The sequence below is a fragment of the Geotrypetes seraphini genome, chromosome 18 (assembly GCF_902459505.1).
Source record: "Geotrypetes seraphini chromosome 18, aGeoSer1.1, whole genome shotgun sequence".
In the NCBI taxonomy this organism is placed as follows: domain Eukaryota; kingdom Metazoa; phylum Chordata; class Amphibia; order Gymnophiona; family Dermophiidae; genus Geotrypetes; species Geotrypetes seraphini.
This window is the reverse complement of record NC_047101.1, coordinates 25,174,432-25,192,539: the sequence shown is the minus strand read 5'-3', so window position 1 is coordinate 25,192,539 and position 18,108 is coordinate 25,174,432. Positions and strand designations below refer to the sequence as shown.

The following is an 18,108-nucleotide window of genomic DNA, read 5'->3' as shown; positions in this document are numbered from 1 at the left end:
TACATAGGTTAGTGAATACTGCAGGAGGGAAATATGGTCGCTAAGGGCTTGCAAACCAATCGGTACATGATCGGTTTGCTTAGTGAATCTAGCCCAAAGTATCTAAAACTGTTTCAACTTACACGAGACAAAGTCAAATTATTTTTGAAGAATCAGCCCCAAATCCTTCTCAGGCTAGAAATATTCTGCTAACTGATGCAGAAACTTAAATAAAATGAGAAAAGAACAGCGGTATTAACCTGATTTTCTACTTCTTAGCACAATGCAATACTGGTCTAGATTTAGAAAGAAATTTCAATATCAAGTATACAATACAGCCTGACCTTTAATAAGAGTAGATTTCTGTCCAGTTAGCACTTTCCTGGCTGTTAGAAAACCTGAATGCTTTGATAATTTCAGCCATTGAGACCTCTCACTGCTGCATTCTTATGCCTACACAGGTGTGCTCCTTACATGTATCTTGCCTTTGACAAAAGTGGTAATGTCCTCCTCGTTGTCAAAAATGGAGAGTGTTTGTAGCAGGTTGTTCTCCAGCCACTCCCAATGACTGGTGATCTCTTTCCGCGAAGAACCTAGGGAAGGGAAAAAAACATCAGAAACAGCAAGGAAAAAGCTGAGTCTACTCCATTTGTTTGTTTGCATTTATTAAGCTCTTCTCTCTTCCTCCAGGGCTTCAGGCGATGTAAGGTTTCAATAAAAATGTTGCTCAAATAAAATACAGCTGATGCCTAAAAATACCCAAAGCAGCAAGTTTGTTATCTGATCTCAGAGAAAGCTTCATAAATCCATTAGCATAAAACATGACCCAGGATCAGAACCGCCTAAATAGGGATTGGTCCATACTGAAAAGCCATCAATCAATACTTTCAAAAACAAGATTTTCACCACACTGGATTTCAAAGGTTTTCCAAATGATTCCATATTAAGGCCTTCTTTTACTAAGCTACGGTTGAGGTTTCTATCACGGCTCAGGGCGCTAATGCTCCAACACTGCTCCGACGATTCTATGAGCGTTGGAGCATTCAGTGCTCTGGGCTGCTGTATAAACCTCAACTACCGCAGCTTAGTAAAGCGAGGGAAGGAGGGGGGGGTAAGTTTTCTGAAAAAGGGAAAGACAAAGAAAGAGGGATTATGCTCTGAGAAACTAGACCAGCAGCTCTGTGGGCTTTTAAAAACCCACACCACCAGAAATATGTGTGGGTGAGAGGGACAAGTGACGGTCATTCCTTATCTATCTATCTATCTATCTGAGGCTCACGAAGTACCAAGATCAAAGAAAATAGAAGTTTAAAATCACCCTGGCCTTTTCTAACTCTGGTTCAAGTTTAAATATTATTTTAATTTGATTGTTCAGAAACCACAAATAAATTCTTTGTGGACCAGATATCAGCTGCACATACTGAATAATTTTTAAGTGAATTTAAAACAAAGCACACATATTGCTCATTACAACAGACTCAGGTTTAAAGGAGGGGTTTGCACTAGAATGTGGATTTCATGTATTTTGCTTAATAATATGATATTTCTTGGATATTACTTACATGAGGGCAGGCAGCCAGCCTTCCTAGGCTTAAGAGAATATTTTTTATATGATCAGTGTTCTCCCCAGGGCCTTTCAGCCGGGCGCTCCGCCCAGCTAATTTAGATGAGCGCCCAGCTGTAATCTCGATTGCAATCCTGCTGCTACTGCCGCCTTCTGCTCAACATTAAAAAAAACAACCCTTCTCACCGGCTTGGAGATTTACCGGGCTGACTCGGCACAGCCTGAATCGCAGGAGCCTGACTTTTTTGTTTTGTTTTTAACGCCAGCAAGCGACTTGAACCCATGCTCCGGGGCTCTAACATGTGCATGCCGCTTCTCTCCGAAACCGGAAGTCACGTCCTGAGGGAGTTAGAGAAGGGAAGTCGGCATGCACATGCCCCGGAGCAGGTCAGCTTACAACTTGCTCTTGCTTGCTTCGGGCTTTCTTCGCTGCCGGATCCTGCCTACTTTCTGTTTCCAAAAGTAGGCAGGACCCGGCAACGAGGAAGGCCCGAAGCAAGCAAGAGCAGCGAGTTGTAAGCTTCCTTCCGTTGCTGACTTATGGAAGATAGGTCAGCGATGGAAGGAAGCTTACAACTTGCCTTAGTCCAGCCCTGCACAACATGCGGCCCAAAACGGATCTCACTGCCGATATGGCTCTCACTCCGCTCTCCTTTGAAGATCAGCTCAGGAGGCAAGATTTAGCCCGAGATCAGACGAATATTAAAGGGCATTTGAAGGCATCTGAGCAGATTGAGGAGAACACGTCCTGTTTTTCCATGCCTAAAAATACCACCTTCTCTAATGTAATCTCTGATCAGATCCTTAAGAGTGATGCAACTATATATGCTGGACAGTCTCCTCCAGTAAACAGAGCTTTAAAGCCTGCAACCATACAGAACCAGATGGTCAAAGGGCTCTGAAGTGTAGTATTGCCAAGGGATCTGTCTCACAAGTTTCTGCCGCTGGCAGATGTAAGCACAGCACAAGAAATAGAGACTTGTGGCATTCTGTGTAGAAAGCTGATGCATAATGAATTTACTATTACCCATGTAATAGTGCCAAAGCAGTCTGCTGGACCAGACTACAGTACAGTGATATGGAGAATGTGGAAGAATTATTCAGTGTTCAAGATCAACATGATCTCCTCACAGAAGAAAGACGGAGAGAAAGAGAGAGGCCTAGACCAAAGAGGAAAGACAGGAGGCAGATACTGGAGAGGGGGGGGGGGAGAGAAGGGAAGGAGATAGAGATGTCAGACCATGGGGTGGAGTGGGAAGGAAGGAAAGGAGAAGAGAGAGATGCCAGAGCATATGGGTGGAGACAAAAAATGGAGAGGGGTTGAATCTGAAATAAATCATGTACAAAGGAGAGAAAGGGCACAGGATATAGAGTTTATTGAAGGGACATAGAAAGAAAGACGATACCATATGGAACAGAGAGAGGGCAGACACTGGATGGAAAAGGCAGAAAGGGTGGACAGTAGATGGAAGGGGTAGAGAGAGGGTAGAGGCTGGGTGGAAAGGGTAAAGAGAGAGGACAGATGTTGCATGGAAGGGAGCGAGGACAAATGCTGAATAGAAAGAAGAGAGTGAAGAGATGACTAAAGCAGAAACGACAAAAGGTAGAAAAAAATATTTTTGTTGCTTTACGTAGAATCAAGTAGTATTGTAACTGTATTGATTAAAATTTATCAATAGGAAATGGAAATAAGGCAATTTTGAGAGGGAATAAACCCCTTTCCTCAGGTCAGGACAGGATACTATAACAGCTGTACTGTACTGTCTTGAAGAAAGATTTGGCCTCTGAAAGCTAATTGAAAAATGGATTAGTCCAATAAAATGGTATTTTCATATTTCTCATTATTTTATTTCTATTTGTTAATTTGTAAAGTGGTGACTGTTATGTAGAAGATTTTTTCAAATTTACATCTACTGTCTTTATATTTTGCACAGTATCAGGGGACATGTGTCACTGTTTCTGTGGTGTTGCATTGTATGCAGAGTCTGGTTTCTTGGTTCAGTTTAACTTTTGACTACATATTTCTATTTTTAATTTGTGATTATTCCATATTGGGCGAGAGTGTATCTGTGTTCTGTGTGTATGAAAAGGACATGGCTTTCTGTTAGCATCGACTACAGGATCAATTGACTGTGTAGGATCTGGTTTGTTTAGTTTTACAATGCGTGTGTTGGTGTTCTAGTGCTCACTGCAGTGTTTAAGATGCTGCCTTTTCCTAGATGCACCCTTATTGTGTGACTCATGGATTATTACTAAAAATATATTTTTTTATATAGAGGAGGGGGTTGTTAAAAAAATGATTAGCACTGGTTGTCATATATACTAGGTACACCACTGGATTTAATGACTCTATTCTAACTTTACTGTTGACGTAGGTGTTGTCCCCCCAACACACAGACACACATTATAAAGAATTAAATTAAAGTTGTATTATCATCAAGTAGCTTTCAAATGACATTATAAGCAAATAAAAATAAAATATTTTTAATACATTGCTAATTATTACCTGCATCTTTACCTATACTGTTTTGCCCTAGCTCTTACTTTGCACTATAGCAAAATAAAAAAGAAGCAGATAAAGATCAATCACACAGGTGCCCTTCAAGGCTCAGTAACACCTCTCCATAAATTATGTGGAAGAGGTCTGGAAGTGGGGATAGCATCTATTTCATATCCACAGTGAGACCTCAGGAAGGAACCTAGTGATCAAAACATTATTAGAGGTGTTGTACAGCCATTTCTTGTATGACTTGATGAGCTATATTTATCTATTTTTTTTTTAGTTGTTTAAATTCATGCAGAAATAAATGGCTAGATTGAACCTAATGACTTCATTAACGCATTTCCCTTTTTTAAACCTCTATACTATTTGAGAGAGGGTGAATATCTAATTATTCATTTCTAGAATTGGATACTTCTTAAATTTAGTAAAAATATTCTGGCACAAGTGTCAAACCTTAAAAAAGGAAGTCATATCGAGCATTGGAAAATAATAATAATTAACTAATAAAAATAGTATACATTTAATTTTCCCCATTACCAAATTTCCCCGCCCCGCCCCACCCTGCTACTTTTTCATGCCACCCGGCTGGAAAAAATTTCTGGGGAGAACACTGATGATATTCAGCTGATTATGTTTGAGCAAAATTAATGGGAGAGCCCACTCTGGAAGCGCAGGTCTGGATGCTCTGGTCTAGTCATGGCCAAAGAATGAGCTCTTGCACGTGTTTCCTCCGTGGGCCATGATAGGGCGGATACTCCACAAGATTGCACGTCATCTTGGAAAAGTCATTCTCGTGGCACCAGATTGGACACACAGACTGGGGTATGCAGATCTAGTGCATCTTCAGAGAGGTGCGTGTCATAGACTGCAAGAGCAGCCGCACTTTCTTTCTCAGGAGCCAGCGGTCATAGAGATCCGAATCACTTTGCTCTTACAGCATGGCTCTTGAGCATGCAGCGTTAACGCACAAAGGATAAGCGGAGGTAGTAATTGCTACTCTTTTCAGAGTCAAAAAGCCTACTATGATCTCTGCTTATGCTAAGGCATGGGAAAATTTCCAGCACTGGTACAGTAGTGTTAGCTTTCATCCAGGCTGGCCTTGACAAGGAACTTACTTTGGAGTCCCTCAGAGTCCAAGTGGTGGGACTCTCTTGTTTCAGGGCTCGAGAGCATAAAGCTTCCATGGAGTCTCATCTGGACATAGCTAATTCCTACAGCTCAGGTCCCTGGTAAAACACCCAGTTCCATCATGGAACTTTAAACATGGTTTTGCAAGGCCTCAATCAGGCTCCTTATGAGCCACTTGAAGAAGCGTTCTTGATGGATCTTACACTCAAGACTGTTTTTCTCATGGCCATTACTTCAGTGAGAAGAGTCTTGGAAGTACAGGCATTTTCATGCAGAGAGCCCTTCCTCAAGATCACGGAGGCCAGAGTTGCTATGCGCACCATTCAGTCCGGATTATTTGCATAAATATGAAAGACTGCACCATGTGCTATTTAAAAGACTTTTGCAGCATTTAAAATTTGCTGAATTCTTAGAATCTGTTCCTGCTGGTGCCAGAAGAGATGAGAAGGACAAGAAGGCCAGGCTCCTCTCAAACACTTTATAAGAAAAGAAATATACTCTATAAGTCATGACCTCCCCTCTAATCAGATGATGCGTGCAAGTCACTTCTGTGCAAGCTTAGTGCCTCCTAAACAGGAACATGCCTGTGATCCTTTTTTAATGGCCACGCAATAATGCTACCATTAGAAGACAGCCATTAATGAAGCATATTGAAAATAAAAAGCCCTTTTTGATGACTACACTAGACTTGGGCTAGCATGCAGGAAAGGCTCGCATAAGCTTAGTAAAAGGACCCCAATATCATTCAATTTCATATGGGTGGGTAGTCAGGAGAGGGTATTGATGAATATGAGTAAAACCGAAACCTGAAGGAGGAGGAGTGATGTGTCTACAAATCAAAAACAGAAACAAACTAATTTCAAAAACAGTCAAAGAAAAAGCAACAATCTCTCTATGGCGCTTTTATAAAAGAAATTAAGACAGTATTATTTGACAAATTTATCTCAATCTGTGCTTTTATCTTTAACATAATTAATTTTACTCCATTAATTTTAAATTTTTAATGTCTCTTTAATACAACAGGCTGTATTTCTTTTCTTATTATTTTCTATTTCACCGATTGTCCAGTTTTTCTCTTTTGTGGAAACTGCCTAGAATTCTTTTGATTAAGGCGGTATAGAAAAATAAAGTTATGTTATGTTATGGTCTCACTTTCAGAAAACAAAATAAATAAAGGATGACATGCAGCCACAAAAGTCTAAGAAAACAAACACTCTGAAAGCAAAAGCTCCAACTAATAACACACTGCCCATTCACACATCAAAGGCTCCCTTCTGCAAACATAAAAATGAGAGAACACAAAGAGGTTAAGTCAGACAAGCGACTCTGCTCTCTCTCCGGCTCCCTCAGACCTAAAACAGAAGGGACAATGGAGTAACCATGTGTTAGAACTATACAGTAAAGCTCAATTCACAGTTTCCTAACACATGAATAAAGAAAACCATTTTCATTAACCTTGTACAGTAGATACAATTTGACATAAGGGCAAAAGTTAGAATCATTCTGTTAACAACATAATAGTGAAATGACCAAATATAAGCAGAAACACAAACTCACAGACCAGCAAACTGAATCCTAATACACTTCACCCTCCGTATTCGTGGTTTCAGCACTCGCGGTTTCGCTTATTCGTGATTTTTTCACATGCTGACTCCTCCCCCTCCCAAATTACATCATGCGTAAAGTACTGTGCCGATAAAAAGATTGGCACTTACCAGCTTTCACCCTGAAAATTGCTGCTTCCCAGCGTGCACAGAGAAAATCGCTGCTTGTTATTCGCGATTTCAATAAATTAACGGTGGCTGTTACAAAAAAACCCGCAAATAACATATAAAAAATTATTCACGGTTATGTTCTGCCCCTAACCACCACAAATACCATGATACAGTGTCAAATATACACATTAAAACAGCACAGTACTGTGCCCAATGTAATAAATAATCAGTATGCAAATTAGCTGCATGCAAAACATGTGCCCAAATATGGGAAAGCTCACCAGAAACGGGCACACATGGGTCTACATTAGCAGCATATTTTGTGTGAAAATAATTCATTAACATATACACTTCCCCCTCAATATTCGCGGGGGTTAGGGGCAGAGCCAGCCCGCAAATATTAAAAAACCGTGAATAATTTTTAGGGCTGACTCTGACCCGCCCCCACATCCCTCCTGCCTCCCGGACCTCTCCTCCGCCTCCCTCATCTCTATACAGCTTATCTGGTGGTCTAGCGGTGAAGCGGGGCAGTAGTGCTCTTCCTATGCTCCTGCGCTGTGCAGAGCCGATCACAAAAATGGCTGCTGTGAGTTCCTGCTGTAGAGTCGTGAGACAACGTGAACTCACAGCAGTCATTTTTGTGTACGGCTCTGCACGGGGCAGGAGCGTAGGAAGAGCACTGCTACCCCGCTTCACCACTAGACTACCAGATAAGCTGTACAGAGGTCCGGGAGGCGGGGGTGCTTCCGGGTTTTTAAAAACTTGCGAGTCTTAAATGCACAAATCGGGAGGCGAAGTGTATACACATGCATTAGACTACTATTCTGTTCATAAATATTATTGGTATTATAAAAAACTGTTATCAGCAACTTAATTCAAGGTATGTTTTCATTTTTTGGCAGGAAGCTATTGCTTGGGAGGAGGCTTGCTGGAAAACTGTTTTCACTTGTGTATGAAACGATACATTTGCACCTGGACTAAAGAATGCTATTCTGTGCATGCATGTGTAGCCAGTGATAGCTACAGCATCTACCCCTTATCTCTTCTCACACACACCCTGCCCCATTGGATTCAACAAATCAAGAAAAATCTTGCAGGTCCTGTAGACAGGAGGAAAGCACAGACATAAAATTCCCATTAATGTCAGCCAGAAAAATAGCTTTTGCTCCTCAGACCCGGTACACTTCTCCCTCCGTATGCGCGGTTTCAGCATTCACGGTTTCGATTATTCACGGTTTTTAGCTTGCTGGCTCCTCCCCCCAAAATTACATCAGCTTGCATAGAGAAACCGCTGATTCCAAGCATTTACAGAAAAAAATCGCCAATTCCCGGCACTTTCTTCACTGTGTTTTGCCTCTCCTTAAGGAACAGGCCAGGTCTCCCACCATGTTATTCGCAGTTTCACCATATTCACAATGGTTTTTAACAGAAAATAGCGAATAACATATGAAAAAGTTATTTGCGTTTTTTCTGTATTTGTGGTTCTGTTAATCCCCTATCACAGCAAATACGGAGGGAGAAGTGTATTAGACAGGGACAGATTTTTTAAACTATGGGGAACCTCAAGTACAAGGGGGCACTCAGTGAAATTGAGAGGGGAAAGGTTTAGAACAAATGCCAGGAAGTTCTTTTTCACCCAGAGGGTGGTGGATACATGGAACACACTACCGGAGGATGTGATAAGCAGAAGCACGCTACAGGGCTTCAAAGAAGGTCTGGACAGGTACCTGGAGGACAAAGGGATTGAGGGGTACAGATAAGAGTAGAGGTAAGGTTATAGGGATAGGATTAGAGGTAAATGGTAAAATTAGTCAGAGACCACTGTTCAGGCAGTGGGCCTGATGGGCCGCCGCGAGAGCGGACCACTGGGCGAGATGGACCTCTGGTCTGCCTCAGCGGAGGCAATTTCTTATGTTCTTAGAAAACCCTGGGCTCAGCCTTTAGTCTTTGGTGCATTTTTTTGCATCTGGATTTAATTGCTAATATCTTCAGTACCACAGGATTTAAATGAGCTGTGCGCTGTCAGTGGGGTCCACAGTTTGCTTGTGTGCAAAACACCTTTTAGTAGCGGCACAGAAGATTGTGCACAGAAACTGCATTAAACTGTGCGTCAAACATCCTGCATTTTATTGCATCAATCTCAAAGATGGGTAAAACAAGGATGGAAAGGAGAAACACTGCAATCCATCAAAACAAGTACTTGACTGATGCAATTCTAGTGATTTAATGTGTGCTCCAGGCTCCTTGGTGGATGAGCCATGTTCCAACATTCTGCCTGGCAGCTAGAGAATATTCCTTTTCACTGAATTCCATTCAATGAATGGCTTCTGCAGGAAGCAAAGAGCTATTACAAAGAAGGCACATTAGACAAAGCAATTTGGAGACATCTATCCACCCTGTAATGCTAAACTCACCACAGGCCACTGTCCAATACACCTGGGAGTCTTGTATTTGATGCAGAATTCGGTAAGGAGCAACGCGGGCACTGGAGTCCAAGACCACATCCAGAGTTCCCACCAGAAGACCTGGAAGAGAAGCGAGGAAAAGAGATTTGAGACCTCCCACTCTAGGCCTCTTTGATTCATTTGTTCTATTGAAGTACACAATTACAAAACTAGGCATATTTAAGTATCCAGCATTTGATCTCCATCATAAACATCCTTGGCCTACCAATCTGTTTCTAGCCTTGCAATATGGCAGTGAAACTTTTGTCTGCAGGAAAGCAGGAACATGGTAAATTCTCAGAAGGCTCACTCTCTCGCTAGTGTGTCTCTACCATAGCCTGCAGGTTGTTTTTTTAAGTTCAAAGATTTTATTGGTTTTAATAAAAAATAAAGTATACATATGGTAACAAAGGCATGATACAGTCAAGTTACATTAGTAAAGATAATTGTTTAAAAAGCATGTTTCATAACCTGCAGTTTTATAATTAGGCAGAAAATGTGATTTTCCACAAGTAGACTTCTGGACTCAAACAGAAGGGTTTCCTGCATTTTCTGTATGAAGAGGATGATGCCCTAAAATGAACAGTGTCTAAGAACACAGTGATAAGAGCGGCTGCTTTTACTGTCCAAAACATTCCAAATTCTTCTGACCATGGCAAAAGCATCTTGACTTGTTCTTATATTCATGAATAAATGCTGAAAATCTCATATCATCTAGTAACAAGGTGGAAGACTCAGAACTGGGTTTTAGTTGTGAATCTAGTTATCACTCAGGAGGAGACATGCACTATTGACCAGCAGCACTTAAAAGCCAAACACACATGTCCATTTTCACAAGGTTTTGGGAGATCAGTCAATTAAGTCCTCAGCCACGGGACTGCCAATGCAAGGCCTGCTGACCAAAGTGCATGTAAGTGAAGAAAGAAGTCTGATAGTGTAAAATGATAACACTGGCCAACACTCATTTTGGTGCCTCAAATGTTAGTCCTGTTTCTGGGTATATATGACCTGCTGATTCCAAAAATGGCACCAGTTTTCTCCTATCAGCTCTAGTGTACGAGATACAGAACATGTGCCATATACCACCCTTCATTCTGCTTGCCCATTTAAAAAAAAATCAGGATATTTTAATGTAGTGTTTAAATTAATATATTTTAAGTATGAAAGAAACATTAAAAATTAAAAGAAAAGTATATAACATGAAAATCTACTTATTTCATACCAAAAGTACAAATTTATGATACAAACTTTCCAGTCATTCGACACACAAGAAGCTCCATTTGTAAGACTTCCGAGAGTGGATCTCCCAGGACAATCCCGCACAAGATTCCAACAATAGTTTGCCATCATTATGTTATTATTTTTGTATGTAAATTTATAACCTGCCCTGGGTAAGGGTGGGATATAAATGAATAAACAAACAAACAAATCATGTGTATATCCTATCTTCCTTGGTATCTGGCTTCCAATGTTTTTACCTTGCTCTTCACTTATGTCACCAAGGTTCTCGGGAAAGCTAAACCTGCGCTACACAGTTAGAACTAACGCCAGCTCAATGCTGGCGTTAAGGTCCAGAGCGCACGGCAATTCAGCACATGCTAAAACCACTATCGTAGTTTAGTAAAAGGAGCCCTTGGTTACTTTGTAATCTTGTAATTGCTTGGCTTTTTATTTTAAGGCACATGTGTAAGTTGTTTATTGTATGCTGTTATTTTAATAATCTGCTATGCTTTGTTAGATTATGTATGTAATGTTTTGTTTTAATTATGTATCGTTATCTGCATAGATGGTTGATATGCGGGCTATAAATGTCTTAAATAAATAAATAAATAAATAAAATAAACTTCAGGCGAGCTACTTAAAACAGAAAATAAATCTAGAGTTTTGGGCGTTATTTTAGATTCAAACTTATCATTCGAGCTTCAAATAAATGAGCATTGAAAGAAATCCTTTCTTAAATTTACGTTGTTTAAGAGCTATAAGATCATCCTTAAGCCGCACAGAGCTTCAGAACTATTTCTCAGGCTGTTTTAACTCCCTTCCTGGACTACTGTAATTCTTTATATTGCTCTCTTTCACTGAAATTATACAGGAAATTGCAATTGTTACAAAACATAACAATTGCAATGGCGGATCTTTTTGCTTTGGGGAAATTTAATGAAGCAACTCTCCTTTTAAACAAAATACAATGGCTCAAAATAGATTTATGTCTTTTTTCTTTTAATAGCTTATATGGTCTACAAATAGTTTTAAGGTCTTAACATAAGTTTTTATTTTATTTATTTATTTATTAAATTTTCTATACCGTTCACCCAGGGGAGCTCAGAACGGTTTACAAGAATTTATTCAGGTACTCAAGCATGTTTCTCTGTCTGTCCCGGTGGGCTCACAATCTATCTAATGTACCTGGGGCAATGGGGGGATTAAGTGACTTGCCCAGGGTCATAAGGAGCAGCGTGGATTTGAACCCACAACCTCCGGGTGCTGAGGGTGTAGCTTTAACCACTGCGCCACACTCTATGCTTTCTGAATGATTTCCCATGAACAGGTCTAACCCAAGAAGATTAAGGGCCTGTTTTACAAAGCTGCACAACAGCTCCGAAGCCCTTTAAATCTCTATGGACTTCGTTACCGCGCGGCTTTGTAAAACAGGCACTAAATTTAGGGCTTCCTGTGCTATAAGGTCTCGCACAGTTTGGCACCTAATTACCTTGCTGACCATTTTACTTTTACAAGATCTAGAAGCTCGTATCGCGTACTGCAACTGTAAAAGGCCGTTTACTTTCATTTCAAGCAGATAGTTGGATGTTGACTTTCGCTGATTATTAGATAATTCAAATTCTTATTTGCATTTTAGGAAATTATTGAAAGTTTATTTGTTAAATTTTATAAAAAAGTGATGATTTATATTTTGCTGTGAATTACTCAGTCCTCTTATTTTGTTAACCGCACTATCTGCAAGGTATTGCGGTATATACCGGTAAATAAATTTTATATTAATGTTATGTTCAAAGAGAAAAGTATTTTTAAAGTTGTTTTGGGAACAATCTTTTACTTATCACAGTGCTAAAATTTGGAAAACCATCCTTTACAAAATTTGTCAAATACCATCTTATATTTTTTTTCCGAAAGGCACTCAAAAGTTATTTTTAAATCAACATTATTAATCTTTTGTTTTTAGATTAAAAATAATAGATGTTAATTCCCTTATGGGCTTTTTGATTTGTAATCTGTCTTCAATCTTTAGGGTTAAAGGTGGAATATAAGATACATTATACAAAACAATAATGAGATCATGTGGGTTCAGCAAAGAGCTCTTGCAAGTAAGCAATCGCTGGTATTTCTTCTGCTATGGGGACAGACTTAAAAATCTCAATCTGTATACTTTGGAGGAAAGGTGGGAGAGGGGAAATATGATAAGAGACGTTTAAATACCTATGTAATGTAAATGCTCATGAGTCAAGTCTCTTTCATTTGAAAGGAAACTCTGCAATGAGAGGGCATAGGATGAAATTAAAAGGTGATAGGCTCCGGAGTAATCTAAGGAAATACAGTCTCCCAGAAGAGGTGGTAGAGACAGAGACTGTGTCTGAATTCAAAAGAGCCTGGGATAGGCATGTGGGATCTCTCAGAGAGAGAAAGAGATAATGGTTACTGTGGATGGGCAGCCTAGATGGGCCATTTGGCCTTTATCTGCCATTATGTTTCTAAGAGCAGAGTCCAGGTGCTAGTATGGCATATGTGAACATATCAAAAGACAAATTGATTGAGAAATACTGCCTTAGAACACCAACAGGCTAATTTTCAAAGCACTATGGTATTTTGTGTGTTTAAGTGCTTTCTTCTTCAACTCCACAAGAGGGCTAGACTTAACAAGTTTCAAGTTTATTAGGATTTTATATACCGCCTATCAAGGTTATCTAAGCGGTTTTTACAATCAGGTACTCAAGCATTTTTCCCTCTCTGTCCCGGTGGGCTCACAATCTATCTAACGTACCTGGGGCTATGGAGGATTAAGTGACTTGCCCAGGGTCACAAGGAGCAGCGCGGGATTTGAACCCACAACCCCAGGGTGCTGAGGCTGTAGATCCAACCACTGCACCACACACTCCCTTGTAATATCAGGAAACATCTGTACTTTACAACCAAGAAAATCTTTTTGTCTATTTTTAAAGTAAAGTCTTAACAACCATGTTTTATCTAACGGAAGCGCAACAGTTATAATCAAAGTTGCTGGTAATGCTAAGTCCTTATCAGAAGTCTCTAGTAATTCAGAAACATTTAAAGTTTGTTGAACCAAATGTTTTTTGCTGCTCTGGAAATGCTTTTAAAACAGAGAATAGTGATGTTTCTGGAATTCAGTGGGTTACAGGATCCAAGGCAACGTGGATTCTCTAGAGGCAGGTCTTGTCAGACAAATTTATTTGATTAGGTGACCAGAGAATTGGATAGAGGGAGTGTGCTAGATGTGGTGTATTTAGATTATAGGAAAGCATTTGAAGCATTTGACAGTGTTCCACAGGTGTCTAATAATTAAACTGAGTGACAGACTGGGTTAAGAACTGGATGAGTGGAAAGTGACAAGAGGGTAGTGGTCAATGAAGATCTCTCTGAGAAAGGGGATGTTACCAGCAGTATGCTTCAAGGTTCAGTTCTTGAGCCTGTTCTTTTTAACATTTTTGTAAGCAATATTGCTGAAGGGCTGTCAGGTAAGATTTGTCTCTACCGATGATACCAAAATCTGCAATAGATTAGACACCCCTGATGGTGTGAATAACACCAGGAAGAACTGATCAAAGCTTGATTGGTCTGAAATTTGGCAGCTAAGATTTAATGCTAAGAAATGCAATGTTATGCATTTGGGCTGCAAAATCCTGAGACAATGGGACAGTAATCTCTCCCCCCAAACTCTCTTGCTCCTCTACCCCAGTACAGTAATCCCCTTCTCATTCTCTTAGGATCTCCCTTCTGTACTGTAGTTATCCCTCCTCCCTCTCCATGTATTTCCTCAATTCCATCTTCTCAATCCTCCAAATCCCTTCCTCTATCTCAGTGGTTCCCAACCCTGTCCTGGAAGACCACTAGGCCAGTCGGTTTTTCAGGATAGCCCTAATGAATATGCATGAGAGAGATCTGCATATAATGGAGGTGCCAAGCATGCAAATCTGCTCCATGCCTATTCATTAGGGCTATCCTGAAAACATGACTGGCCTGGTGGTCCTCCAGTACAGGGTTGGGAACCACTGCTCTATCTGAATCCCAATCCCCCCCCCCCCTCCATGGTACCCCAATAATCTCTTCTTCAGATGGGGGAAGGGAGCTCCTGGGGGAGTGAACCCCCCCCTTAACCCCTCCCCCCCCTTCTCCAGCCTCTCCATCCTACCTACCTACCTACCCCAAGGCTCCCTCCCCTGCCTCCCAGGGCGCTCTCACCGCTCAGGCCGCCCCCCTTGCCGTGGCCCCTCCTGCGCTGCAGCAAGAAGAAGGGATTGGCTCGCTCCGTCACCCATAGCGCGTTGGCCAGCAGCACCTCCTCCGGACTCAGCCACATCTCCGGGACCCGTGAGCCGCTCAGGCCCGGCCGGGGATGCGATGCAGCGGCCCGAACCGCCTTCGCCGTCACTCCAGCGCCAGACCACTGAGCCGCGCCGAGGGAAAGCGGAGGTGAGCGGCGCCCTCTGCAGGCTGCGCCAAGCCACGCTCGAACGCCGCGCCCCGCCCTGCTCGTCCTTCACGTTCTGCTACTGAGCGCTTCCTGGACGCACGAGACCTTGCTTTGGAGGGCTCGTGCTAGGCTAGGAATGATGCCGCAAAGATTCGTTCACGTTTTCTGTCTTATATGGATGACAGAATCAAGGTTCCAACCCCTGGCGGTAATGCTCTGGCTTGCAATTCCGGTCTAGTGTAAACAAAGGTCACTGTTTCCGTTAAACAGTGTTGGTCAAAGCATTTCAAAATAAATGTGAAAGAAAAGTGAATAACACATTCAAAATTGGAGGACTGCAGCTGTCTCTGCTGGGTCAATTGAAAGCGGTTTGCACCTCGAGATCTTGTGCTGCAGAAACTCTTTCCTGAGGACTGAACTGATATTATGTTTTTAATTATTATTTATTTTGTTATTCTGTTATGCTAATATGTTAGTATATTAATAAATTAATATGGTGCTTTAGTTAGATTGTGAGCCTTTTGGACAGATAGGGAAGTTTTAAGCACCTAGAGGTCCTTTTATCAAGCTGCGGTAGGGATTTAACGTGCAGAATACCGTGCGTTAAACCGCCTGCCGCGCTAGCCACTAACGCCTGCATTGTGCAGGCCTTAGTTTTTTAGCCAGCCGCGGGGGTTAGCGCGTGATGAAATGTCCGACGCACTAACCCCACTAGCGCGGCTTGATAAAAGGAGCCCCTAGTGTGGTTCGCCTTGATTTGGCACTGTTGAAAAAAGTGGTACACTTCCCCCCTCCCTATTCGCGGTTTCAGGGTTCACGGTTTTGAATATCCGTGATTTTTTTTTTTTTTTTGGGGGGGGGAGCATAGTTTAGGACCTTCCCACCTTCAGCATTTCACAGATTACTCCTTACCTGGTGGTCCAGCAGGCTTTTGGGGCAGGAGCGATCTTCCTACCCTCCTGCCCCGTGTAGATCACCAATAGGAAATGGCTGCCCTGAGCTCCCGTCGTAGTCTCAATAGACTAAGGGAACTCACGGCAGTCATTTCCTATTGGCGATCTGCACGGGGCAGGAGCGTAGGAAGTTTGCTCCTGCCCTGAAAGCCCGCTAGACCACCAGGTAAGGCCATGATGCCAGGGGGAAGGCGGGGGTGGGTCAGAGCCGGACAAGAAGTTATTTGCGGTTTTTCACACTTCGCGGTCCGGCTCTGCCCCTGCCCCACGCGAATACTGAGGGAGAAGTGTATATCAATTGAACTAAGTGTAGCTTAAGTGAAAGTAAAAAAGTCATTGAGTAAAAAGTGAAAGCCCGAATGATGAAGTTACAACTGTCTTATTTTGGTCACACTGTCAGAAGAGAGAGGTTACTGGAGAAGAACGCCAGGTTTGGAAAGATCGGAGGAACTAGGCGAAGAGGGTGATCTGCAGTTAGATGGCTGGACACGTTGAAAACAACCATGGAGATGACCTCGGAGGACCTTATCGGACTAGCACAAAACTGATTTCTTTTTAGATCTGTAATTCATCAAGTCACTAGGACTTGAGCACGAGTCAATGGCACCTAATACACTAAAACTCAAATGCGACTATTGGGAATGTCTTTCCAACAACTTTGGGCTCCTTTTACAAAGGCACGCTAGCGGTTTAACGCGCGTAATAGCGATGTGCTAAACCACCGGATGTGTTAGCCGCTGCCGCCTCCTCTTGAGCAGGTGGTAGTTTTTGGCCAGCGCGGGGGTTAGTGCGTGATGAAAAGTCACGTGCGTTAACCCCGCTAGCGGCCTTTGTAAAAGGAGCCCTTTGTGGCTGTGCAATTCAATCTACTTTGCTTTTAATAAAATTACTTTTTTGAAAATGACTCATGCAAGTGCACTTGAGAGTCATTAATCCAGCACAGCTAAAAAGGTAAAAACAGCTGTAGTAGCAGAAAGGGGGCTTCTTCAGTCTGATAAAAAGTTCCTTCATATAGGGTTGTTTTTTTGTTTTTTTTTTAAATTTATTTATCAGCAAATTGCAAAACAGAGTGCACAGGCATCCAACAGTACAAGAACGCAATGCGCAAAATGAGCACAAACTGTATGAGAAATGCAAAACAGGCATTATACAGGAAGAAATGAATGTGGTATCCATATACACTCAAGTCGCAATCCGCAATTTTTGTTTTGTACCAAAGAATCTCCCCCCAAGCGCAATTCACTTTCTCAAACCACAATCACACCATCCAGATCTCAGCTTGCGCACCACATACACACCACCACACACACTCGGGTACTCACTCCATCCCAGGGAGCCGCCTTGTAGGACCCAAAGACAAATAGAAAGAAAGAAATGAAATGAGGATATTCAAGGGAATCTCTGAAACACATGACTTCTGTATAGCAAAGACTAATTTATCATCAATGTTGTCATTATCATCTGCACTAGAAGTAGTGCAGTCTAATTCATCACTTGCATCTTCATCTTTGATATCATCGTCATGCTGTCCAATTATTGTTGTGCTAATATTTTTTCGTCTAATGGCAAACTCGGAATAACGTCAAGCACTAATACGAGAATGTTAAATGTGTGAGAACCCTTCAAGTTTTTTTTTTTTGAAAATATGTTTATTAAAGGATCAATGCATACGGGAAAATACAAAGTATGACCATACAAGAAAGACATCAGATACAATAATCAAGGGTGCAGGTAAAGAATAAACAAAGGTCGATAAATCCACAACATATCATCCACCATGCAGATCCAATTTTTGAATGAAACCCTCCCTTCCAACCCCTCTGTAAAATTTAATATGGGATGATCAGCAGTCTGTTGTGGAGACAAATGTCTGTCTGTTCTGCTTGGCTGGAGACCAGTAACTAGTTGAACAAACTTAGGTAACTCCACTGTTCTTACAGGCTATATTCACTGAACAGCAAAATTTAAGATGAGACTTGCAATAGCAAAAATCTTGCTGTTTCATGTAGTTTACTAAGGAATTGTCGTTTACATCTTGCTTCCACTTTTTACTTTTAATTGCAAGCATCAGGTGTAACTGAGCAAGAGCAGTAAAAATTGGTGAAATTATTACCTCAGTAAAAGTAACAAATGTTATCCTATATTTCTTTACAAATA

At 41.5% G+C, this 18,108-nt stretch overlaps 1 protein-coding gene across 3 annotated transcripts in view; it reads right to left on the bottom strand.

The window, feature by feature from the left end:
- The window catches only part of TBC1D9B (TBC1 domain family member 9B), a 99,994-nt gene extending 84,861 nt beyond the window's left edge, over positions 1 to 15,133 (bottom strand). For 2 of the 3 annotated variants that reach the window (XM_033926984.1, XM_033926985.1), the window contains exons 1-3: positions 14,767 to 15,133; positions 9,304 to 9,414; positions 454 to 572 (exon numbers count right to left, since the gene is read on the bottom strand). In XM_033926984.1, coding sequence (XP_033782875.1) covers positions 454 to 572; positions 9,304 to 9,414; positions 14,767 to 14,884 — 348 coding nt within the window. In that variant the 5' untranslated portion in view covers positions 14,885 to 15,133. The remainder of the gene's footprint in view (positions 1 to 453; positions 573 to 9,303; positions 9,415 to 14,766) is intronic. The other variant, XM_033926986.1, reaches the window with a different exon arrangement.
- Positions 15,134 to 18,108: the final 2,975 nt, after the last annotated feature.